The sequence below is a fragment of the Chanodichthys erythropterus genome, chromosome 14, assembly GCF_024489055.1.
Source record: "Chanodichthys erythropterus isolate Z2021 chromosome 14, ASM2448905v1, whole genome shotgun sequence".
Lineage (NCBI taxonomy): Eukaryota > Metazoa > Chordata > Actinopteri > Cypriniformes > Xenocyprididae > Chanodichthys > Chanodichthys erythropterus.
The window spans coordinates 20,504,537-20,524,250 of record NC_090234.1 but is presented as its reverse complement, the minus strand read 5'-3'; the positions used below and the strand labels follow the sequence as shown (position 1 = coordinate 20,524,250).

General features: G+C 38.7%; 1 protein-coding gene across 21 annotated transcripts in view; it reads right to left on the bottom strand.

Annotated features, from left to right (window-relative positions):
• The window catches only part of ttn.2 (titin, tandem duplicate 2), a 164,711-nt gene that overhangs the window by 47,820 nt on the left and 97,177 nt on the right, over positions 1 to 19,714 (bottom strand). For all 21 annotated transcript variants that reach the window (XM_067409284.1, XM_067409291.1, XM_067409299.1 and 18 more), the window contains 38 exons: positions 19,135 to 19,334; positions 18,547 to 18,976; positions 18,129 to 18,437; positions 17,855 to 18,036; positions 17,636 to 17,765; positions 17,224 to 17,523; positions 16,806 to 17,123; positions 16,425 to 16,721; positions 16,026 to 16,325; positions 15,190 to 15,504; positions 14,916 to 15,064; positions 14,542 to 14,692; positions 14,149 to 14,430; positions 13,760 to 14,062; positions 13,350 to 13,655; positions 12,967 to 13,248; positions 12,568 to 12,867; positions 12,148 to 12,450; positions 11,723 to 12,031; positions 11,308 to 11,589; positions 10,440 to 10,739; positions 9,962 to 10,255; positions 6,911 to 9,865; positions 6,483 to 6,818; positions 6,118 to 6,402; positions 5,714 to 6,013; positions 5,292 to 5,594; positions 4,904 to 5,179; positions 4,488 to 4,784; positions 4,100 to 4,402; positions 3,703 to 4,002; positions 3,329 to 3,616; positions 2,918 to 3,220; positions 1,841 to 2,143; positions 1,425 to 1,730; positions 1,055 to 1,342; positions 684 to 974; positions 302 to 589 (listed from right to left, as the gene is read on the bottom strand). In XM_067409284.1, the coding sequence (XP_067265385.1) occupies positions 302 to 589; positions 684 to 974; positions 1,055 to 1,342; positions 1,425 to 1,730; positions 1,841 to 2,143; positions 2,918 to 3,220; positions 3,329 to 3,616; positions 3,703 to 4,002; positions 4,100 to 4,402; positions 4,488 to 4,784; positions 4,904 to 5,179; positions 5,292 to 5,594; positions 5,714 to 6,013; positions 6,118 to 6,402; positions 6,483 to 6,818; positions 6,911 to 9,865; positions 9,962 to 10,255; positions 10,440 to 10,739; positions 11,308 to 11,589; positions 11,723 to 12,031; positions 12,148 to 12,450; positions 12,568 to 12,867; positions 12,967 to 13,248; positions 13,350 to 13,655; positions 13,760 to 14,062; positions 14,149 to 14,430; positions 14,542 to 14,692; positions 14,916 to 15,064; positions 15,190 to 15,504; positions 16,026 to 16,325; positions 16,425 to 16,721; positions 16,806 to 17,123; positions 17,224 to 17,523; positions 17,636 to 17,765; positions 17,855 to 18,036; positions 18,129 to 18,437; positions 18,547 to 18,976; positions 19,135 to 19,334 (13,464 nt within the window). The remainder of the gene's footprint in view (positions 1 to 301; positions 590 to 683; positions 975 to 1,054; positions 1,343 to 1,424; positions 1,731 to 1,840; positions 2,144 to 2,917; positions 3,221 to 3,328; positions 3,617 to 3,702; positions 4,003 to 4,099; positions 4,403 to 4,487; positions 4,785 to 4,903; positions 5,180 to 5,291; positions 5,595 to 5,713; positions 6,014 to 6,117; positions 6,403 to 6,482; positions 6,819 to 6,910; positions 9,866 to 9,961; positions 10,256 to 10,439; positions 10,740 to 11,307; positions 11,590 to 11,722; positions 12,032 to 12,147; positions 12,451 to 12,567; positions 12,868 to 12,966; positions 13,249 to 13,349; positions 13,656 to 13,759; positions 14,063 to 14,148; positions 14,431 to 14,541; positions 14,693 to 14,915; positions 15,065 to 15,189; positions 15,505 to 16,025; positions 16,326 to 16,424; positions 16,722 to 16,805; positions 17,124 to 17,223; positions 17,524 to 17,635; positions 17,766 to 17,854; positions 18,037 to 18,128; positions 18,438 to 18,546; positions 18,977 to 19,134; positions 19,335 to 19,714) is intronic.

Genomic DNA, 19,714 nt, shown 5'->3' with positions numbered 1-19,714 from the left:
ACTCAATTCAGTTTTATTACATGCCCATTGTACCTGAACAAATACACACACTTGTATATTTGATTATTTTTTTTTTATTTAATTTCTGCAGTATTTCTTACTAGGCCTACCTGAAAAAAAAAAAACTTATTTTTTTATTTGTCATTTCTCTTAATTTGTATATTTTTTATTTTATTACTGATGGGTTATTTACTTAAATAATAGTTTTTACTTATATCAGGCTTGATTTGTTGTGGTATTAAAATGGGGGTGTGGGGCACCATTGTGCATTGGAAACCCCTGAAGTAGATTATATGAATACCTATTTGATCTTTAGCCAAGACCGTGAGCTCAGTTGGTGGTCCTTCAGCTGCTTCATTAATGGCCTTGACTCTGAACAAGTACTCCTTTCCTTCTACAAGATCAGTTATTGTGTACTGGGTGAGCTTAGACTTCATTACAAGCTTCCATTTGTCTTCCCCTTCACTGATCTCTAGAGCATATGCAACAACATGGCTTCCACCATCACTGATTGGCTTTTTCCACCCAAGAGTGCAAGAACTCTTGGTGATCTCTGAAGGTTTAAAATCTGTAACTGGTCCAGGTTGCTCTGCAATAGATATCAACATTAGAATTTGGTATAATTAACAGATTAACGTATTTAAACTATAAACTAACTTGCAACATTATCAAAGAAGTCTCACCTGAGGCTTTGACTGGTCCAGCTGTCTCACAACCCTCACCAATGCCATATATATTTTCAGCTAGGACTCTGAAGCAGTAAGATTTACCAGCTTCGAGATTAGTAATCCTGAAAGATGGCTTAGAACACTCAGGAGCAACACAGGTCCATGCCTTTCTCTCAGCCAGACGTTTTTCAACAACATAGCTCTTGACTGGACTACCACCATCAATTAACGGAGCATCCCAAGTAATGGATACATGGTCCTTTGAGGTCTCCTTAACAATCAGATTGACTGGGGGTCCAGGTGTGTCTGTGTACATTTACAGACTGTAGTTAGATACAGTAAATAATAAACCTCAAATAGCAAATTGTGAATGGGAACAAACTTACCTAGTACTTTGACAACAATGGTATATGACTTGGTACCACTGCTGTTTTCTAGAGTTAGGACATATTTGCCGGCATCATATCTGTTGATATCCTCACAATAAAGGAAGGTATCCCATTCAGTTGTCTTGATCATAAGACCTTGTCTCTCTTTCAAGTTTGCATTGACCTTAGTCCATGTTGCCTTTGGAGCAGGACGTCCTCTCAGAGGTACATAAATTCTCATTGTGACTCCAGCACGTAAAACTAGTGCTTTTCTGAGATCTGCATCAAGTTCAGCTTCAGGGGCAACTAAGAGAAAATTAAAATTAGAATAATATCAGAAATGTACAGATATTGACAACCTAAAAATCTAGTTATGAGATATACTTACTCAAGATATCCTTTGCCATATGTTTTCCAGGAACTTCACTTGGCTCTCCAAATCCAATCTTGTTTACAGCAGTAACACGGAACTGGTACTCAGTGTTATCCAAAAGACCAGTAACATTAAATTTTGTTGCCTGGAGATTCTTTGGCACATTACACTTCAGCCAGTCTTCTGCATCTGCTCTCTTGAACTCAACAAGGTAACCCAGAATTTCACATCCACCATCATATGCTGGCTTGGTCCAAGACAAACTGATTGAACTGTGTGTAGAGTCAACAACCTTTGGAAAAGCAGGTGGTCCAGGAGGATCTATGATAAAACCACAGAAACACATGAACTTAAATGCATGAACTATAAAAGGTCTTTTTTTGCCAAATTAATTCTTCATTTTCATCAAATACAGTATTGTTAGTACTTACACACTGGGTCCACTGCAGTAGCACCAACTGATGGATCACTTGGTTTGCCAAGACCAGCTTTATTGAGTGCAATGACTCTGAATTCATACTCCGATCCCTCTGTAAGGCCTCCAGCTTTAATTGTCCTGTCAATAACTGGTCTTCTATTCACTTTAGCCCAATTGAGGTCTTGAGTTTCACGTTTCTCGACCAAGTATCCAAGAATGGTGGCCTTGCCATCATCAGCAGGGGCCTTCCAACTAACAGTCATGTGATCTCTGGTGATATTGGTAATAACAGGAGGTTCACATGGTCCTGGGACATCTGAGTTTGGAAATTAAAAAAAAAGAAAGAAAAAAGATTTAGGATACATTTGTTTAATCACATTTTTTAAAACAATATGCATTTTATATTATACAAAATTATATATATATATATATATATATATATATATATATATATATATATATATATATATATATATATATATTTACATGAATATTAGAGATCAACCGATAACTGGTTTGACATTTTTTAATGATATTTAGGTTTTTCTAATGGGTCTACCAATAAATGGTCAAATCTGTTGGGTCTTTATCATTCAAGAGGAAATAGTGGTTTTCACAGGTAAAGTAATTTACTTATTTAAATACATTGCTCATGTTTATAATATTACACAATGTACATAACAGCCACTCTATGCAATCAAAGCTTATAACAAAATCTACCTAGGCAAAACTTTCAACATTAGATTAACACATATAGTTTACTTCATTTTTGGCATTATTCATCCACATAATTACAACCCTGTAGAAAATAATGTAATATGTTTGATTTTAACTAAGACCAGAGTAATAAGGTAAACTTGTGGTTTTTCACTTTCCTAGAATGTATAATTTTTGCAGTAAACTATTGGGCATCATACAGCCTTCTAAATACAGAAAAAAAACGAGTATGGTCTAAATAATTTTTAACTATATATAATATTATTTATATTATTAATATAAAAATATTCAACGCTGTAATGCAAATACTGTAATGGTCACCCATAGTCAATCTCTATAATATATAAATGTACAAGAAAGAACAAAATGTTACCAAATGGATTCTTGGCGATCACTGAATTAGTCACAATTGGGTCTCCAACACCATACTTGTTCTCAGCACTGATGCGGAACTCATATTCATGGCCTTCAATGAGTTTCTCCACAGAACAGTCCGTTATCTGACCATTAATGTTAGCAGTAACTTGGGCCCAGTTAGCTCTGCTTGTTTCACGTTTGTCAACAATGTAATTTGTGATTTCAGAACCACCATCAGCAAGAGGCGGCTCCCATCTCAGTTTCACTCGGTCAGCAAATACATGGCTTATCTTCACTGATGCTGGGGGTCCAGGTTTATCTGCAGAAACACAATTATGCATTTTTCACATAACAATACTCTATTCTTAAATGTCTTAAGTACAATAAACACACAGTGTTTTTTGGCATACGTTTAATGTTAACTTACCTAGAACCTTCAATTTAATGTTGCCAGACTTTGTGCCACTTGGGTTCTCAGCAGAAATGGTGTACTCGCCAGACTCTTTTCTTGTCACAGAGAACAGTTCCAAGGCGAAGTGATGCACCTTTTGAGTCATTTTCATACCTTCAGCCAATTTCAATGGAACACCGTCTTTCTTCCAAGTGACCTTTGGCATTGGTTTGCCATAAACTTCAGCCTCCAAGCTGACATTTGCTCCAGCTTTGACGACAATTAAGTTCTTCATTTCAAGACTAATCTCAACTCTAGGTGGAACTGAGATAATACAAAGAGAGACATCAAATAAACTATAGTTCATCAGTTAGGAAATTATTACATTATTGATGGAACGTAAGACTTACCATGCTCTGCAATAACTGGGATAGCATCAGATTCCTCTGAGGGCAGACTGACATTAATTGCTGTCTTTGCAATTATTCTGAACTTGTATTGGGCTCCCTCCTCAAGTCCAGGAACAATGTATTCTTCCTTTGGTACATTTTGACTGCTTGTGTTGACACGTACCCATTTGTCACCTGGAAGCTTTAGAGATTCAACATAATAACCAATGAGTTTGCTTCCACCATCATGTTTTGGACGGCTCCAGACAAGAGAGACAGAATTTTTGGTCACATCAAGAACTTGAGGTTTGCCAGGTGGATCTGAAAAAGAATAGACATAAAACTTCTATTTTAAAGTGCTTCTTTTTTAACTTTTATTAGTAGTGACACAGCAGCATGTTTTCCCCCCTACACATACCAACTGGAGATCTCGCAGTGATAAAATCGGTCTGTTTGCTTGGTTTGCCTTGTCCTGCTTTGTTAACAGCAGACACTCTGAAGGTGTACTCCAGACCATCAATGAGGCCAGAGCACGTATATTCAGTTGAGCGAATAAGGACCTCATTTGCCTTGACCCACAGGAGGCTATTTCTTTCTTTGCGCTCAATGCAATATCCTGTGATGGGACTGCCACCATCATTCACCGGTCTCTCCCAGGACAACACAACAAAGTCCCTGCTGATTTTGTTGACACAACAGTTCCTTGGCTCACTGGGTGGATCTGAAATCAGAAAATTTGTACTGGTGTAAATAAAACCCAAATCCCTTTGTGTCTGTGTTCAAATGTGTCAATTTATGAGACTTACCAAATGGATGTCTAGCAATGATTTTATCAGCATAAATTGGTTCTGAAATTCCAAAGCGGTTTTCAGCACGGACACGGAAGCCATACTCTTTGCCACATGTGAGCTTTCCCACTCTGCAGCTGGTCTTGGTGCAAGATGCAACTGTGACCCAGTCACCTCTTGTCACATCACATTTCTCAACAATGTAGTTTGTGATGTTACTGCCACCATCTTCAGAAGGTGAATCCCATGCAAGAGTGCAGGCATCTACGTCCACTTCAAGAATTTGTAAAGGACCTTGTGGAGGACCAGGGATGTCTAAAAAAAGAAAAAGAAATTAGAATACATATTAGAAAATATATTAGAATGAGAGAGAGAGAAAAAAAAAAAAAAAGAAAAAAAAAAAAATATATATATATATATATATATAAACTTACCCATAATGATTATTCGGAGGATCTGGTTGACCTTAGCAGTGCTGTTTTCAGCAGAAAGACTGTAATAACCACTATCCTTCCTTGTAACTTCTTTGATCAAAAGTAAACTTGTGGTTGGTGTTTTTTGTATGAAGAGACGATCAGATGTAACTAAATCATCATTTCCTCTTTTCCATTTTGTGACTGGTGCAGGCTTCCCGGACACAAGAGCCTCAACTATAAGTTTAGTTCCTGCTCTTGCTGTAATCACATCAGACATGATGATCTTTGGTCCCACTATAAAAAAAGGTATTAAGGTATACACAGTATTCAGAGTGTGATTCATGAAAAACACAGCATGAATTAAAATAAATAATAATGGGAGAGCACAAAATCATTGTCTACATACTCAGCTGTTCCTTGACCTCAAATATGCCCTCAGCTTCTCTTGCCAAACTGCATCCTATTGCATTTCTCGCAGCAACCCTGAATCTGTACTTAGTGTTTTCTTTCAGTCCAGCTACAACAATGGTCAAGTCTTTCACAACCGAGTATGATGTCCATTTGTCCTCAGGTTGACCATCCTGCTGGTATTCAACAATGTATCCATTAATCTTAGATCCACCATCTCTAAGTGGCTTCAGCCACCCAAGAGTTGCACTGTTTTTAGAAATTTCTAATACATCCATCTTCTTTGGAGGATCAGGCTCACCTTTACAAAGTAAAAAGATACATATTATTTTAAAAATGCATTATATTATATATTACAATACAATAAAACATAAGATAATAAATTATCCTGGTAGACTTTATCCAGCAAGGTGGACTTACTCTTGGGATCTGCAGCAAGGTAGGACTTTGGAGAGTCTTGAGGCAAACCGATGCCATACTTGTTAACTGCCATCACCCGGAAGTAGTATTCTATTCCTGGTGTCAGATTTGTGATTTTGAAGCTTGTCTTCTTCAAGTCATTTGTGCAATTTGTCCATGTTTTCCGGTCAACCTCACGCTTTTCAACAACATAGTTTAGGATTGGACTGCCACCATCATTTTCTGGAGGTAACCATGCAAGCTGGCAGGTTGTCTTTGTGATATCAGATGCCTCCAGTCCACCAACAGGACCAGGAGTATCTGTTGATAAATTTCAGGAACAGTTTTACTGACAGTTATTGATAGTGAGTAAATGCAAAGCTTATCTTAATTTTAAAATGCATTTTATGCAAATGTAAGTTTACCTAAGACTTTTACACGAACAAATACAGCCTTTTCTCCAGAGGCGTTTGAAAGAGTCAACGAATATCTGCCAGAGTCTTCACGTGAACACTCAGGAATCACAAGGAAGGTCATTGTATCGATCTGATCCACATGGCCCCTTCTAATGACATTGTCAACACCAATGCGCTTCCAAGTCACTTTAGGTGCTGGTCTTCCTCTAATTGTCGCAAAAAGTCTGATAGGACATCCTGCTCTAACGCTAAGGCCTTTTCTTAGACTGGCATCAAGATCAATCTCTGGGGGTTCTGTTGTGAAGAAAAAAAAGCATAAGTATTCTGAATTTCAAGGGCAATTATACAAGTTACAGTTTAAAACAAACACTTACCATTGATCTCCTTTGGTGATACAGCTTCCTTGAGTTTTGCAGGACGGCCCATGCCAACTTGGTTTTGAGCAGACACCCGGAATTCATATTCCTGTCTCTCATCCAAGTTAAGAATTGTAAATTCAGTTAGGACAAGCTGTCCAGAAGTATTACATTTCTTCCAGCCTTCCTCTGGATCTCTCACTTGTTCACCTTCCATTTCCACCTTATCCCTCATTTCAACCAGATATCCAATAATTGGAGCACCACCATCATACACAGGCTTCGTCCAGCTAAGTGTAATCGATGTCTTTGTGCTATCAACTACTTTAAGGCTGCCAGGAGGACCAGGGGGCTCTAAAATGTAAATTTAGTTTAAAACAATTAAATATATCATTAGGGGCATTTTACAAAATTGGATGAATAGATGTAAGAAAGACTATACATACCAATTGGATCTTTTGCAGTGACGGGTCTGGATGCTTTGCTTGGTTCTCCCAATCCTACTTCATTTTCAGCTTTGACACGGAATTGATAATCATGGTTAGGGATCAGATTGGTAACCTTCATACGTCTCTCAGAGATAGGGCTCTTTGTGACAGGGACCCATCGAACGGCCCGCTTTTCTTTTCTCTCCAGAATGTAGCCAGTTATAGACTTTCCACCATCATTCTCAGGAGGAGCCCATACCACAGTCATCTCATCTTTACCAATTTTGGTTACCTCAGGTGCTTCAGGTGGACCAGGCCTGTTGTATTGTGTCTTAGCAATAATAGGCCTGCTCTCCATTGGTGGCCCAGTTCCCATTTTGTTTTCTGCTCTGACCCTGAATATGTACTCATTTCCTTCAACGAGGCGTGTTACATTACAGTAGTTGGTGACGACAGAGGCAGAGTAAGTGGACCAAACCATTCTTCTAGTCTCACATTTTTCTAGAATATAGCTGTCCACCTCACAACCACCATCATCCTCTGGAGGATCCCATACAACTCTACACTTATCTGTGGAAATTCCAGAAATCTTCAAATCTCTGACAGGTCCTGGTATATCCAAAACTGAAATATTGGCATATGCTGTGAATGATCCTGCTGAGTTTGTAGCAGTGACCACATATTTTCCAGTATCACTACGCTTGGTTTTAGTAAGGAGGAACTTAGAGTAATCGTATCCGGTGTCAATGCTGATCCTTGGGTTATCACCTGTAGCCTTGTCCTTCACCCATGTAACCTCAGGCTGTGGTTTTCCTCTAAGACCAGCCTCAAGTCTAACTGATTCACCAGCTTTGACCACAATGGTACCAACAAATTTCAGGTCAAGAACTGGTTTCTGAACTTCTTCTTTGACAAGAATATCAGATGTCTTAACCCAGGCACTTTCTCCTCCATCATTTGTTGACTGGACTCTAAACTGATAGGTGTGGTTCTCAACACATTTGTCTACCAAGAAGAATGTCTCTTTCAGGACTCCCTCATGTACCTTCTCCCACTCTTCAGCATCCTTTGCTTTTCTCTCCAAATGGTAGCCCAGGTTAGGACTACCACCATCATAATCTGGTTTTCTCCATTTAAGAAAAACAAAGTTCTTACCGATATCACTGACGTGGAAGTTCTCTGGCTCACCTGGCTTCTGAAGTGGGTCAATTGCAAGGATAGGAGTTTTGGTTTCTGTTGCTGGTCCAGGACCACACTTGTTCTCAGCAGACACACGGAATAAATATTCATGATTTTCCATGAGCTTTGCCTTTACCATACGATTTGTGCAGTCAGATGATATCATTGACCAGGCTCGTATACTTGGCTCCCGACATTCCACAATGTAATTTGTTATCTCAGTGCCTCCATTATCCTCAGGAGCATCCCAGGACACCATGCAAGAGTTTTTATTTACATACGTCAACTTAAGATTCTGGCAGTGCCCAGGTCTATCTAGAACATTTACAGTAATAGTAGCTGAGGCCTCTCCAGCTTCATTAGCAGCCTTAATTATATACTTTCCATGATCTGCTCTGGTTGCTTCCTTGATACGCATTTGCACTACTGGGAAGTTGTTTATCAGAGTAGTACGTTTGTCCTTTTCCAAAATGCTTTCACCTTTGCTCCAAGTGATTTCTGGATCAGGTCTTGCTTTCACATATGCTACAACATTAATGTTATGTCCAACACGGACAGTCACACGGTCACGGCATGTGGCATCCATCTCAATTTCTGGAGGAATGACGATATCCTTAGCAATAACTGACTCTGGAATTTCCCTTGTCTCACCTTCTCCAATCATGTTAACAGCTTTAACACGGAACCTGTATTCTGTGCCCTCTGTCAGTCCTTTTACTCTGTAAGCACATAGCTTAATCAGATCATCCTTATTGACTTTCTCCCACTCAGCACCTCCTTTCTGGCATTCAACAATATATCCTATAACTGGGCTGCCTCCATCTCTTGTGGGTCTGATCCAGACTAAGTCAGCATATGTACAGCTGTAGTCCTTTATCTTAGGGTTAACTGGAGGTCCTGGAACAGTAACTTGTCTGCAAGGTTTGGCAGGATCTGAGATTGGTGAAGGTCCACTAAAGCCAGCAATGTTTTCAGCAAATACTCTGAACTCATATTCAATACTTTCAAAAAGCCCAAGCACTCTGTATCTAAGGTCCTTGCAGGGTGTTTTATTCACTCTAATCCATTTGCCTCCTTTATGTCTTCGCTCAATAATGTAACCACTGATTGGACTACCACCATCAAACAGTGGCATTGTCCATCCAAGTGTGAGTGCATCTTCAGCAATATCAGATGCAACTGGTTTTCCAGGATGGCCAGGGGCCTCAAACTGGTGCCGGGCTACAGTTGGTGCACTTTCAAGAGCTGCACCAATTCCCATTTTATTTTCAGCACGAATTCTCACAACATACTCAACTCCTTGCTGGAGACGAGAAATCTTGAGCCTTGTGGCAGTGCTGCCAGAACTTACTCCTCCCCAAGTTTCCTTATTTGACTCCCTCTTCTCAACAATATAGTTCATGACAGGGCTTCCACCATCCTCTTTGGGAGGACGCCAGTCAATGACCATATATTCAGGAGTCACTTCATGGATATTAACAGGACCTATTGGGGCAGATGGTACATCAAGCACTGTGACATTCAGAGAAACAGTCTTACTTCCTGCTGAGTTAGAGACTGTGAGAATATAGATTCCAGTGTGATTTCTTGTGCAATCAGCAATGCTCAGAACAGTGGAGAAGTTGTCGGTGTCAATTTTGATATTGCCTTCACTCTTGATTTCCTCTCCATCAATGACCCATTTGGCAGTGGGAACCGGAAGTCCTCTCATAATGGCAGGCAATCTAATAGTGCTTCCAGCTTTCACAATGATTCCCTCAATCAACTTCACATCAACCTCAACAATAGGTGGTACTACAAATACAGTAGAAGAATAAAATGTTTAATAATACACATTGAAAACATATTTTCTTTAAATAATCATATGGGACATTCAAATTTGAATCTTACCTAGTTTTTCCTGGCAAAGTACTGGCACAGTGGTGTCTGGTCTACTTAGGCCAATTGCATTTTCTGTCTTAACACGGAACCTGTAGGTCTTTCCTTCTTCCAGTCCAGTCACATGGCACTCAGGAATGCTGACAGTCTTAAAAATGATCCAATCCCTTTCACCTTCTTCTTGGTACTCAACCAAGAACCCTGTGATGTCACTTCCTCCGGTGCGATCAGGCCAATTCCACTGGAGCCACACCTCGGTTTTATCAGCATCTACATGATGCAGGTCTTTTGGTGGACCAGGTGGAACTGAAATATGCAGTATGAAAACAAATGTTAGTATATATATATATATATATATATATATATATATAAAACATTTCATATATAAGATATATATCATATATAAGATATATATACAACAAAAGATATTGTGTTGAACAGGATCATTAAATAAGCCTCAAAGTGGAGTAATTTCACAGACCATACTTACACAGTGGATTCATTGCTTTGATAGCTTTTGGTGTCTCAACATATTCGCTTCTTCCAAACTGATTTTCAGCCGCCACACGGAACATATACGATGTTCCCTCAATCAAATGCTTAGCCATCATGCTATGTTTTTTGGATGATGAACAGACTGGCACCCACTGTGCAGATGCTGCATCCTTTTTCTCAACAACAAAATTAGTGATGCGTGTACCACCATTATCTTCTGGGTCTTTCCAAGAGAGCTGTGCAGAATCACATCTGACATCAGATACCCTGAGATGCTGAACTGGCCCGGGCTTGTCTACAAAAACAAACAAATAAAACAAAAACGTAACAGTTTACCTGAGAAGAATGGTATTTTCTAGGGGTTTGACGAGATCTCCTGCCACAAAACCTTGCAGCATTAAAAAGGTGACAATTGTTTGTCGTCGAGGTGAAAAGCTGTCTCGTGATATCAGCATGACAGAGTTGAGTTTGTGGCAAAACCTTTTACGGTGCTTATATTGATCTGTCATTCACTTCATATGATAATTCATACTCAGAAAGTAGAACTGAAGTGACATTCATTACAAGATGATTAGTAGTCAAAACATTTAAAAATGTCAAAATATTCAAACTGTTTTGAATATTGTGACAGTCAAATAAAACACTGTTTTTAGAGACACATCATTGAAGATTTCTTAAAAATAGTGTTAAAATATCCTCTTGTCTCTCTTCCAGTATCATGTATAGTCTTGTCTCGTGAGTTTAAAGTTTCGTCACACCACTAGTATTTCATTTTCATTAATATTTATGTTCTATTTGTTCTAAATCATTTACAATTGTACAATTTCAGATTTGTCACAGTGTTTATAATATAAAAAAATTACCAAGAACAAGCACGGTGCATGTGGCTGTCTTTGATCCAGCTGGATTTTCAATAGTCAGTGTGTAATCTCCACAATCTTCGCGGGTGCAATAACGCATCTCTAGTTTGGTTGCTGTTCCAGATGTTTCAATCTCTGCTCTTGTAGGAACATCTGCTTCATTTTTCTTCCATGTGACTTTGGGGAAAGGCATTCCCTTGATTCCAGCAGTAATAGTAATATGGGTTCCAGCCATTGCTTTGACTTCACGAGGCATGCCCAAATCCAGTTGAAGTTCTGGGGGCTCTATAGACAATAATAACAATATAAATAATAATAATAACAATAGCATTTTATATTTTTACAAATATTTGCTTAAATGCAATAACATGCATAATTAATAACTAACATCATACATATCCAAACAAGCATAAATTACCAAATCTGTCTTGTGCTCGAACAGGCTCTGGGACATATGCAGGCTCTGATTCACCAGCAGCATTCACCGCCTTCACTCTAAATCTGTAAAGTGCACCATCCTCCAGGTTGATAACCTTGAATGTAGTGCCCTGGCAAGAGTCAGGTGTCTGATTAACTTGAAGCCATTCCTCATCACCAGCTTTCTGATACTCAAGGAGATAGCCAAAGATTTTGCCTCTGCCACAGTCTTTTGGTGGCTGCCAAGAAAGAGTGACAGACTCTTTTGTCTTGTCAATTGCTACTGGAAGTACAGGTGGGCTTGGAATCACTGTGACAAGAAAATAAAAAAAAGGTGGAATGAATGGGCGTCAATATTTTAACTTTGTTAATTTTTCCAATAAATGAATTGTAATTTTTTTTTTTCATTTTAGATATCATACATACCAATAGGATCTTTGGCATAGATGGGCTTTGAAGGTGGACTGGGGTCACCAACACCAATCACATTTTCTGCCATGACACGGAATTCATATTCACATCCCTTGAGAAGATCAGGAACCCAATATTCTGTGTTGGGGTAAATGCGGTCTTTTCCAGCTCTAGACCACATGTTGGCCTTGGTCTCCTTCCTTTCAACAATGTAGTTTGTTATTGGTTTGCCACCATCAGCTGGCTGGAGCCATGAAATCAGAGCTGTATCTTTATAGATTTCTTTTATCACAGGTGCCTGTGGTGCATCTGGAACCTCTGCAAGGTTTAGAAATTTGAGAGCATAAGTAAAACTGTAGAACATTAAAACATTAAAAGATTCTTGTTAAAATCATTTATTGAATATTATATTATGCTGCAGAATCTGTTACTTACTGAAAACGTCCTTTGCTTTTGTTTCAGCAGATAGCAATGGATCACTAATACCATGAATATTTTGAGCACAAATTCTAATGATGTACTCTCTTCCCTCAATCAGTTTTGGAACTCTGCATGATGTCCTTGTGCAAGATTCTGTAACAGGCATCCATAGATCCCTGTTGGTGTCTCTCTTTTCAACAGTGTAGTTAGAAATTGCAGCCCCACCATCATCCAATGGGGGCTTCCAAGAAATGACCATATAATTCCTGTAAATCTCATCAAAGACAACAGGACCCTCTGGAGGTTGTGGACGGTCTGAAAAAGTAGTAAAATACATGATTCATCATTAAGTTTGCAAAACTAATGATAAGATAATAAAATAATATGCTTGACATAAAGTAGACATTAGCTTACCAACAACAATAACAGTACAAATGCCCTTGCGTGAGCCAATGGAGTTCTCCAGAACCACAGTGTATTTTCCACTGTGATCACGTTTTACTTTTGCAATAGTCAAACATAATGTATTCTTTGTGCTGGTAAGAGCAATTTCTTCATTTGCCTGAAGCTCCTCATCATTTTTGAACCATTTAATTGTTGGTGCTGGTTTGCCTGTGTATCGGCTTTGAAGAGTGCAAGTTTCCCCAACACGAACAATAAGCTTTTCACGGAACTCAAGATCAAGGTTTGGTGGTTCTAGTAAAGAAGATATCATACAATAAATCAAACAGTCAATTAAAAAAAAAAGAAAAAAAAAAAAAAAAAAGAAATCACAGTGCATCACTTCAATTACTTACCAAACTCTTTTTTGCATGTAACTGGTTTGGTGCTGAATGACGGTTTTCCTTGACCGATTTGATTGACAGCACTAACTCGGAATTCATAAGAAGAACCTTCTTTAAGACCCACATGTGTGAATTTGCGTTCCATAAGTTTATCCTCTGAGGCAATAATCTTGAAATTGTCCTGTCCGATGAGACGAACTTCAAGAACATAGCTTGTAATGTCTGAACCTCCATCATACTTTGGAGGCCTCCATGCGACGCTGATTGAATCATTTGTGATAGCTGTCACCTCAAGATCCTCTGGGCGCTCAGGTACAGCTGAAGAAGTTTAAATGTGTGAGACATCATTCAAGTAATTTAAAAGTAATTACATGTAAAAATTAAAAAAGATATGTATACTAATACAAATAAACAAGACTTACAGAGTGGATCCTTGATGACGACTGGAGCTGAAATCTCAGTGAAGGGACCCATTCCAATAATATTTTCAGCTGCAATTCTAAAGTAGTAACCCTTGCCATCAATAAGACCCTGGACAACTGCATTATGTCTTGTGACAGTATATGTCACTGAAGTCCAGCCTCTGCGGTCAGCTTCTCTCTTCTCAATTATATAGTTGGTGATAGCTGAGCCACCATCATCTTCTGGGGAGTACCAAGTCAACTTACAAGAGTCATTGGTGAGATTCTTACCAGAGAAAGGCTGACCCACAGGGCCAGGGACATCTATGAAGAGAAAAACAAGCAGTGTTTATTAGTTTATTGAAATCATTTCAGAACTCAGTTAAAAAAAAAAAAAAAAACACACTCACCCAGTACTTCAACAATAATTGCTTTCTTCCTCTCTCCACCTGCATTCTTAGCAGTCAGCGTATAAATGCCTTGGTGTTGTCTCCTGCAACTTTTGATAACCAAAGATGAACTTATAGAGGTAGTCTCAACAGCAGCCTCCTTTGGCAAATCACCATCGTCTCTATTCCAAATAATCTCTGGAGCAGGCTTTCCTGACACATAGGCCAGGATGCGGATTACCCCACCAGCATGAACAACAATCTTTTCCTTGACAGTTGCATCCAGGTCTACTTCAGGGGGAACTAAAATATATGGCAAATTAAATATAAATTAAATACTGTAAATAAATAAATAATTGTGTTTAAAAAAAAAAAAGACAGAAGAGAAATCTAAAAATCTGAACGAATGCTTACTTGTTCTGTCCTTGACTTCAATCACATCAGAAACCTCACCAGGTTCTCCCACACCTGCAGAATTTACAGCTCTTACTCTAAATCTGTAGAGTCCAAGCTCTTTAAGTCCAGGAACAACAAACTTGGTCCCTCTGATTTCCTTGTCTTTAACCTAGAATAAAAAATTAAAGATAAATTATATATGTGTGTTTTGCTAAAGTTTATCTGACATAATTAAGATAATATTTTTTTCTGACACAGTTTAACTCTGAGATCTTGTCATATTTTATTACCATTTTTTAAACTATAGTGAATAAACTGTATGTGTGTGTGTGTGTGTGTGTGTGTGTGTGTGTGTGTGTGTGTGTCTATACATATAACATATATACACATACCTTCTCCCATTCCTCTTGCCCTTCTTCTTTGTACTCTACAAAATAACCTGTGACCTTAGATCCACCATCAATAAGTGGAGGAATCCATTCAAGATCAACAGTTGACTTGGTACAGTCTGTTACTTTTGGTGTTGGAGGTCCTGGAGGTGCTGTTAAGAAATAATACAAACACTTACTAGATACATGAATTAGAAAAAAATGAAAGTACCACCAGAGTACAGAAGTGTGTGGGTAAAAACATAATAATAAAGAAAACAAGAAAATTACAACATACCTATGGGGTCTCTACATGGAACAGGATCAGAAGGTAGACTAGGTGGGCCGCATCCAGCTGCATTAATTGCAATAACGCGGAACTGGTAGATAGCACCCTCCAAGAGGCCTGTTACAATATGGGAAACTCCTAGAGTCCTGATTCTGATAGGTTCACGATTTACTCTTGTCCAACGCTTGCCTGTTGTTTCTTTACGCTCTAGCCAATAGCCAGTTACTGGAGAGCCACCATCATATTCTGGCTCATCCCAGTTGACAGTCATAGATTCAACTGAAACATCTGTGACAGTTGGCTTCTCACATTGGCCAGGCACAGCTGTTAAGGGAAGAATGGTGTAAAATAAGTTTTTGCAGGGATCCCAGTTTGAATAGCATATTTAATATGTTTAAAACAGTTTTAGCATATTTACTGAATTTGACATTGTTATTGTTTTATTCTGCTTTCTAAAGACTGAAAATTACAAACCAGAAATCATGAGATCATTTGTCATAAATCTACTTTTTAACAAGTATACATAAAAACCAATTCATATAATATTACTCTAATAATAGGTAGTCACTAGATATCAACATACACTGACAACTTACAAAATAAATATATTCCAGATAATAATAGAATATTCTCCTTTAGTATGATGACAATATAAAAGGCAATTATTTCACTTAAATAATGTCAAGATTAACATTTTTCTCACTCAGTATAAATAGTTCCTTATATATGTACATATTTTAGTAAGGTGGTTCCTCGCAAGGGGATTATCAAATTTGGTAAAATATGAATTTTGGTATAAGTTTGAAAACCGCAGGATTTAGATATTCTCAGTAAATTAAACTTACTGAAGAGGTTTCGTGCTTTCTCAGGTTCACTGTACAAGGGTGGTCCAATTCCATATTTATTCTGAGCCATAACACGGAACTCATACTCATGGCCCTCTGTTAGCCTTTGTACTGTGTACTGGCATTCCTTTGGATCACTAGAGACATGGACCCATGTTTTTCTGTTTTCCTCACGCTTTTCAACAACATAGTTTGTAATCTTGGAACCTCCATCATCTGTGGGTGGATTCCAGGAGAGACCAATCCTTTCAGCAAAAATTTCCCCAATCTTAATTGGTCCTACAGGTACTCCAGGTCGTCCTAAGAACACAAGAACAGCATATTATTAATTCTTACCTTTCAATTGGATGAGTAATTTCAAATTAGGAGAAAATGAAATCATGGAATTCACAGACTTACCCAAAATGCTAAGCTTGATGCTTTTGGTGGCTGTGCCCAAACTGTTGGTGGCTGTGAGAGTGTATATTGCGCTGTCATCTCTCTTTGACTGCTGAATCAACAGGGTGCATTTCTCATCAGATACAAGTTTATTGACATGTTTGTCATACTGTACAGCAGCTTTGTCATCAGGCTTGTCCTGTGGAGCCTTTTGCCAGACAAGAGATGGGAATGGACAGCCTTGTATCCTGGCAACAATGTTGACATCAAATCCTTCTGCACCTTCTAAAGCCTCTCTGAGATCAATACTTGGAGCACCTAAAAAGATTTAAAAGAAAAATTAGCAAATAACTCTCATAATTTAACAGATCATGTCATTTTTGATCATGTTTCTTCACTCACATGTCTGGTCCTTAATGACAACTGGTCCGGCAGTAACAGAGGGTCTGCTTGCACCGGCATCATTTACAGCTTTAACACGGAACTCATACTCGCCACCTTCTTTAAGGTCTTCAACGATGAAGGTAGTCTCTTCAACATCTCTCTTGTTGCATTGTTTCCAAGTCTCTTTCTGTGGACCACTGGTATCCCAGCTCAGCCTCTCAATGATGTAATGCTTTACTGGTGCTCCACCATCGTTCTTAGGAGGATCCCATGTCAGGGTAACAGTGTTCTTCGTAACAAGGTTAATTTTCACCTTGGTTGGAGGATCAGGAGGATCTTGACATTAAAATAAAAGAGAAAAAATATATCAGAAATGAATTAGAAAACAATTTAAAGGCATGTGATGCTTTTCAAAATACTCGGCTAACCAACTTACAGATAGGATCTCTTGCCCTAACAGGTTCTGTGGTCTCTGTAAATGGTCCAAAGCCAAGGCGATTCTCAGCACGAACACGGAACAAGTAGTCCTGTCCCTCAAGGAGGTTAGGCACAACAAAGGCCATGCTGGCAGAGGCAGCATTGACAATTGTCCAAGCCTTTCCATTGACAGCCTTCTTCTCAATAAAATAACTCTTGATTCTTTCACCACCATCATTATCTGGCAGCTTCCAAATGAGTCTCATTGTGGTTCTGGTGACATCAGTAACTTTAAGTTCTTTGGGTGCTCCAGGAACATCTGAAAAAGGAAAAAAAAAAAAACATGATCAGTTTACTTCATAGTACAATGTTAATCTATATAGGATATATAAAACAATGCATGTTAGTACACATTTAATTAGAAAACTCACCAAGCACATTTACTCTGACGTTGACATGCTTCTGTCCTGATTTGTTCTTTGCTGTAATTGTGTACCTGCCAGAATGGCTTCTCAAACTCACAGGAATTGTAATAACTGAGGTAGTGTCAGTAGATTCAACCTAATCCCCAATAAAAATCATTAATAAACATCTTTCTTAGATTCAGAAGAAAATAGTACATGTGTCTACTATTAGAGAAAAAGTGTTACCTGTGAATCTACTGGTAAGATATGAAGACGATCCTTCTTTTCTGTTTTTGCTTTGCCATCAAATTCCCATGTAACTTTGGGAACAGGACGTCCTGTGATGGTAGCTGGAATCTTAAATGGAGATCCAGCACGGATACACAGCAGTTCAGGAGCACTGATATCCATGAAGATCTTCGGCGCAGCTGTGGAATTAAGAGAATGGATAAGGTCATGCAAAAATAAATATTGTGACTCTTGAGGAAGTAAATTTGTTTTTCAATACAAAAGACTTTACTTTGAATGTCCTCTATGCGAACTTCAGTGGTTCTGGGGCTTGGCTCAGACTCGCCAATTTCATTGACTGCAATGATTCTGAATCTGTATTTCTTAAGTTCTGGAAGGCTTGGAATTGTAAATACAGTAGAAGGATGCAGATTTTCAGCATCATTGATCCTGGCCCACTCAGAAGTTCCTTCATCCTGGATCTCAATGATGTAACCTTTGATGGGGCGACCACCGTCTTTAGCTGGTGGGGTCCATGCAAGGGTGACACTATGCTTGGTTTTGTCAGCAACCTCAGGAGCAGCTGGCATGCTAGGTGGAGCTGTACACACACAGACACAGACAAAAACAAACAAACATGAAACATGTTAATAAAAAATATGCATAAAAATCTAACACAAAATATAAATATATTTCAGTTATGATCTTACTCAATGGTTCATCAGCAACAGCAGACTCAGAAATGGCACTAGGTGGTCCAATACCAGCAGAATTGCAAGCCATTGCACGGAATTCATACTCTGTTCCCTCTACGAGACGGGTAACCTGGTATTCCCAGCCTTTCGTTCCACGTTTTGACACCAGGATCTTATTCACACGAGACCAATAGGAAGTGCCCTTTTCACGCTTCTCAAGCCAGTAGCCAGTAATCATAGAACCACCACTGTCCCTTGGTGGTTCCCATGTCAGTAACATATGGGTCTTAGAGTGCTCCGCGATAGTGACCTTCTCAGGTGGGCCAGGCAGAGCAGATGGATCCCTAATCTGAACCTCTTCCGTTTCACAGGCCTCACTTATTCCATACTTATTCTCAGCTTTGACTCTAAATTTATAGTTGCCACCAGTTTCCAGGTTCCATACCTGCACACACACACAAAAAAAAAAACTTTAGTCCATAAAAGTCCTTAAACAAGATGTCATTACTTCATATTCTATTTGTCTTATATAAACAATACTCTGTTTTGACACATTTTGAATGACTACCTACACAAATGCTATGAAATAATTGTTTTGCTTACCCCATATCGTTTCTCAATAATGGAGTTAGTAACTTGCACCCACTCAGCCTTTTCAGGATCTTCAACATTAAGGTCTTTCATCTCAACAATGTAGTTGGTAAGCTCACTGCCACCAATATCCAATGGGGGATCCCAGGTAAGGTTGCAGGAGTTAGCTTTGATATTTGAAACAGCAATATTTCTTGGTGGTGTTGGGCGATCTATGAAAAAAATCAAGAGATAATCATAAATAATCAAATATATGCAAAATAAACACACTTTGGACACTTAAGCCATGACTTACTGCACGCCACTGAATCATATAACAAAGCATATATTTCAAGTAAAACATTTCACAAAACATTAGTTTGTGTAGTAGGTATTAGGCACCTTGTGGTTGGCAAACATAAGTGGAGGATTTCCGTAGTTAATGTGATGAACTACGACTGAGGCTATTCAACTGGGACAACTGTGTGAACTTGAGGAGAACTGACTCCATACCTCCTCTAAAATAACCTCAGCATGATGCCGCTTGGTTTGATATTTTGTCAACCAAAACAGTTTCAACTGAACTGTTCAAGTATCCAATACTTTTTGTTGT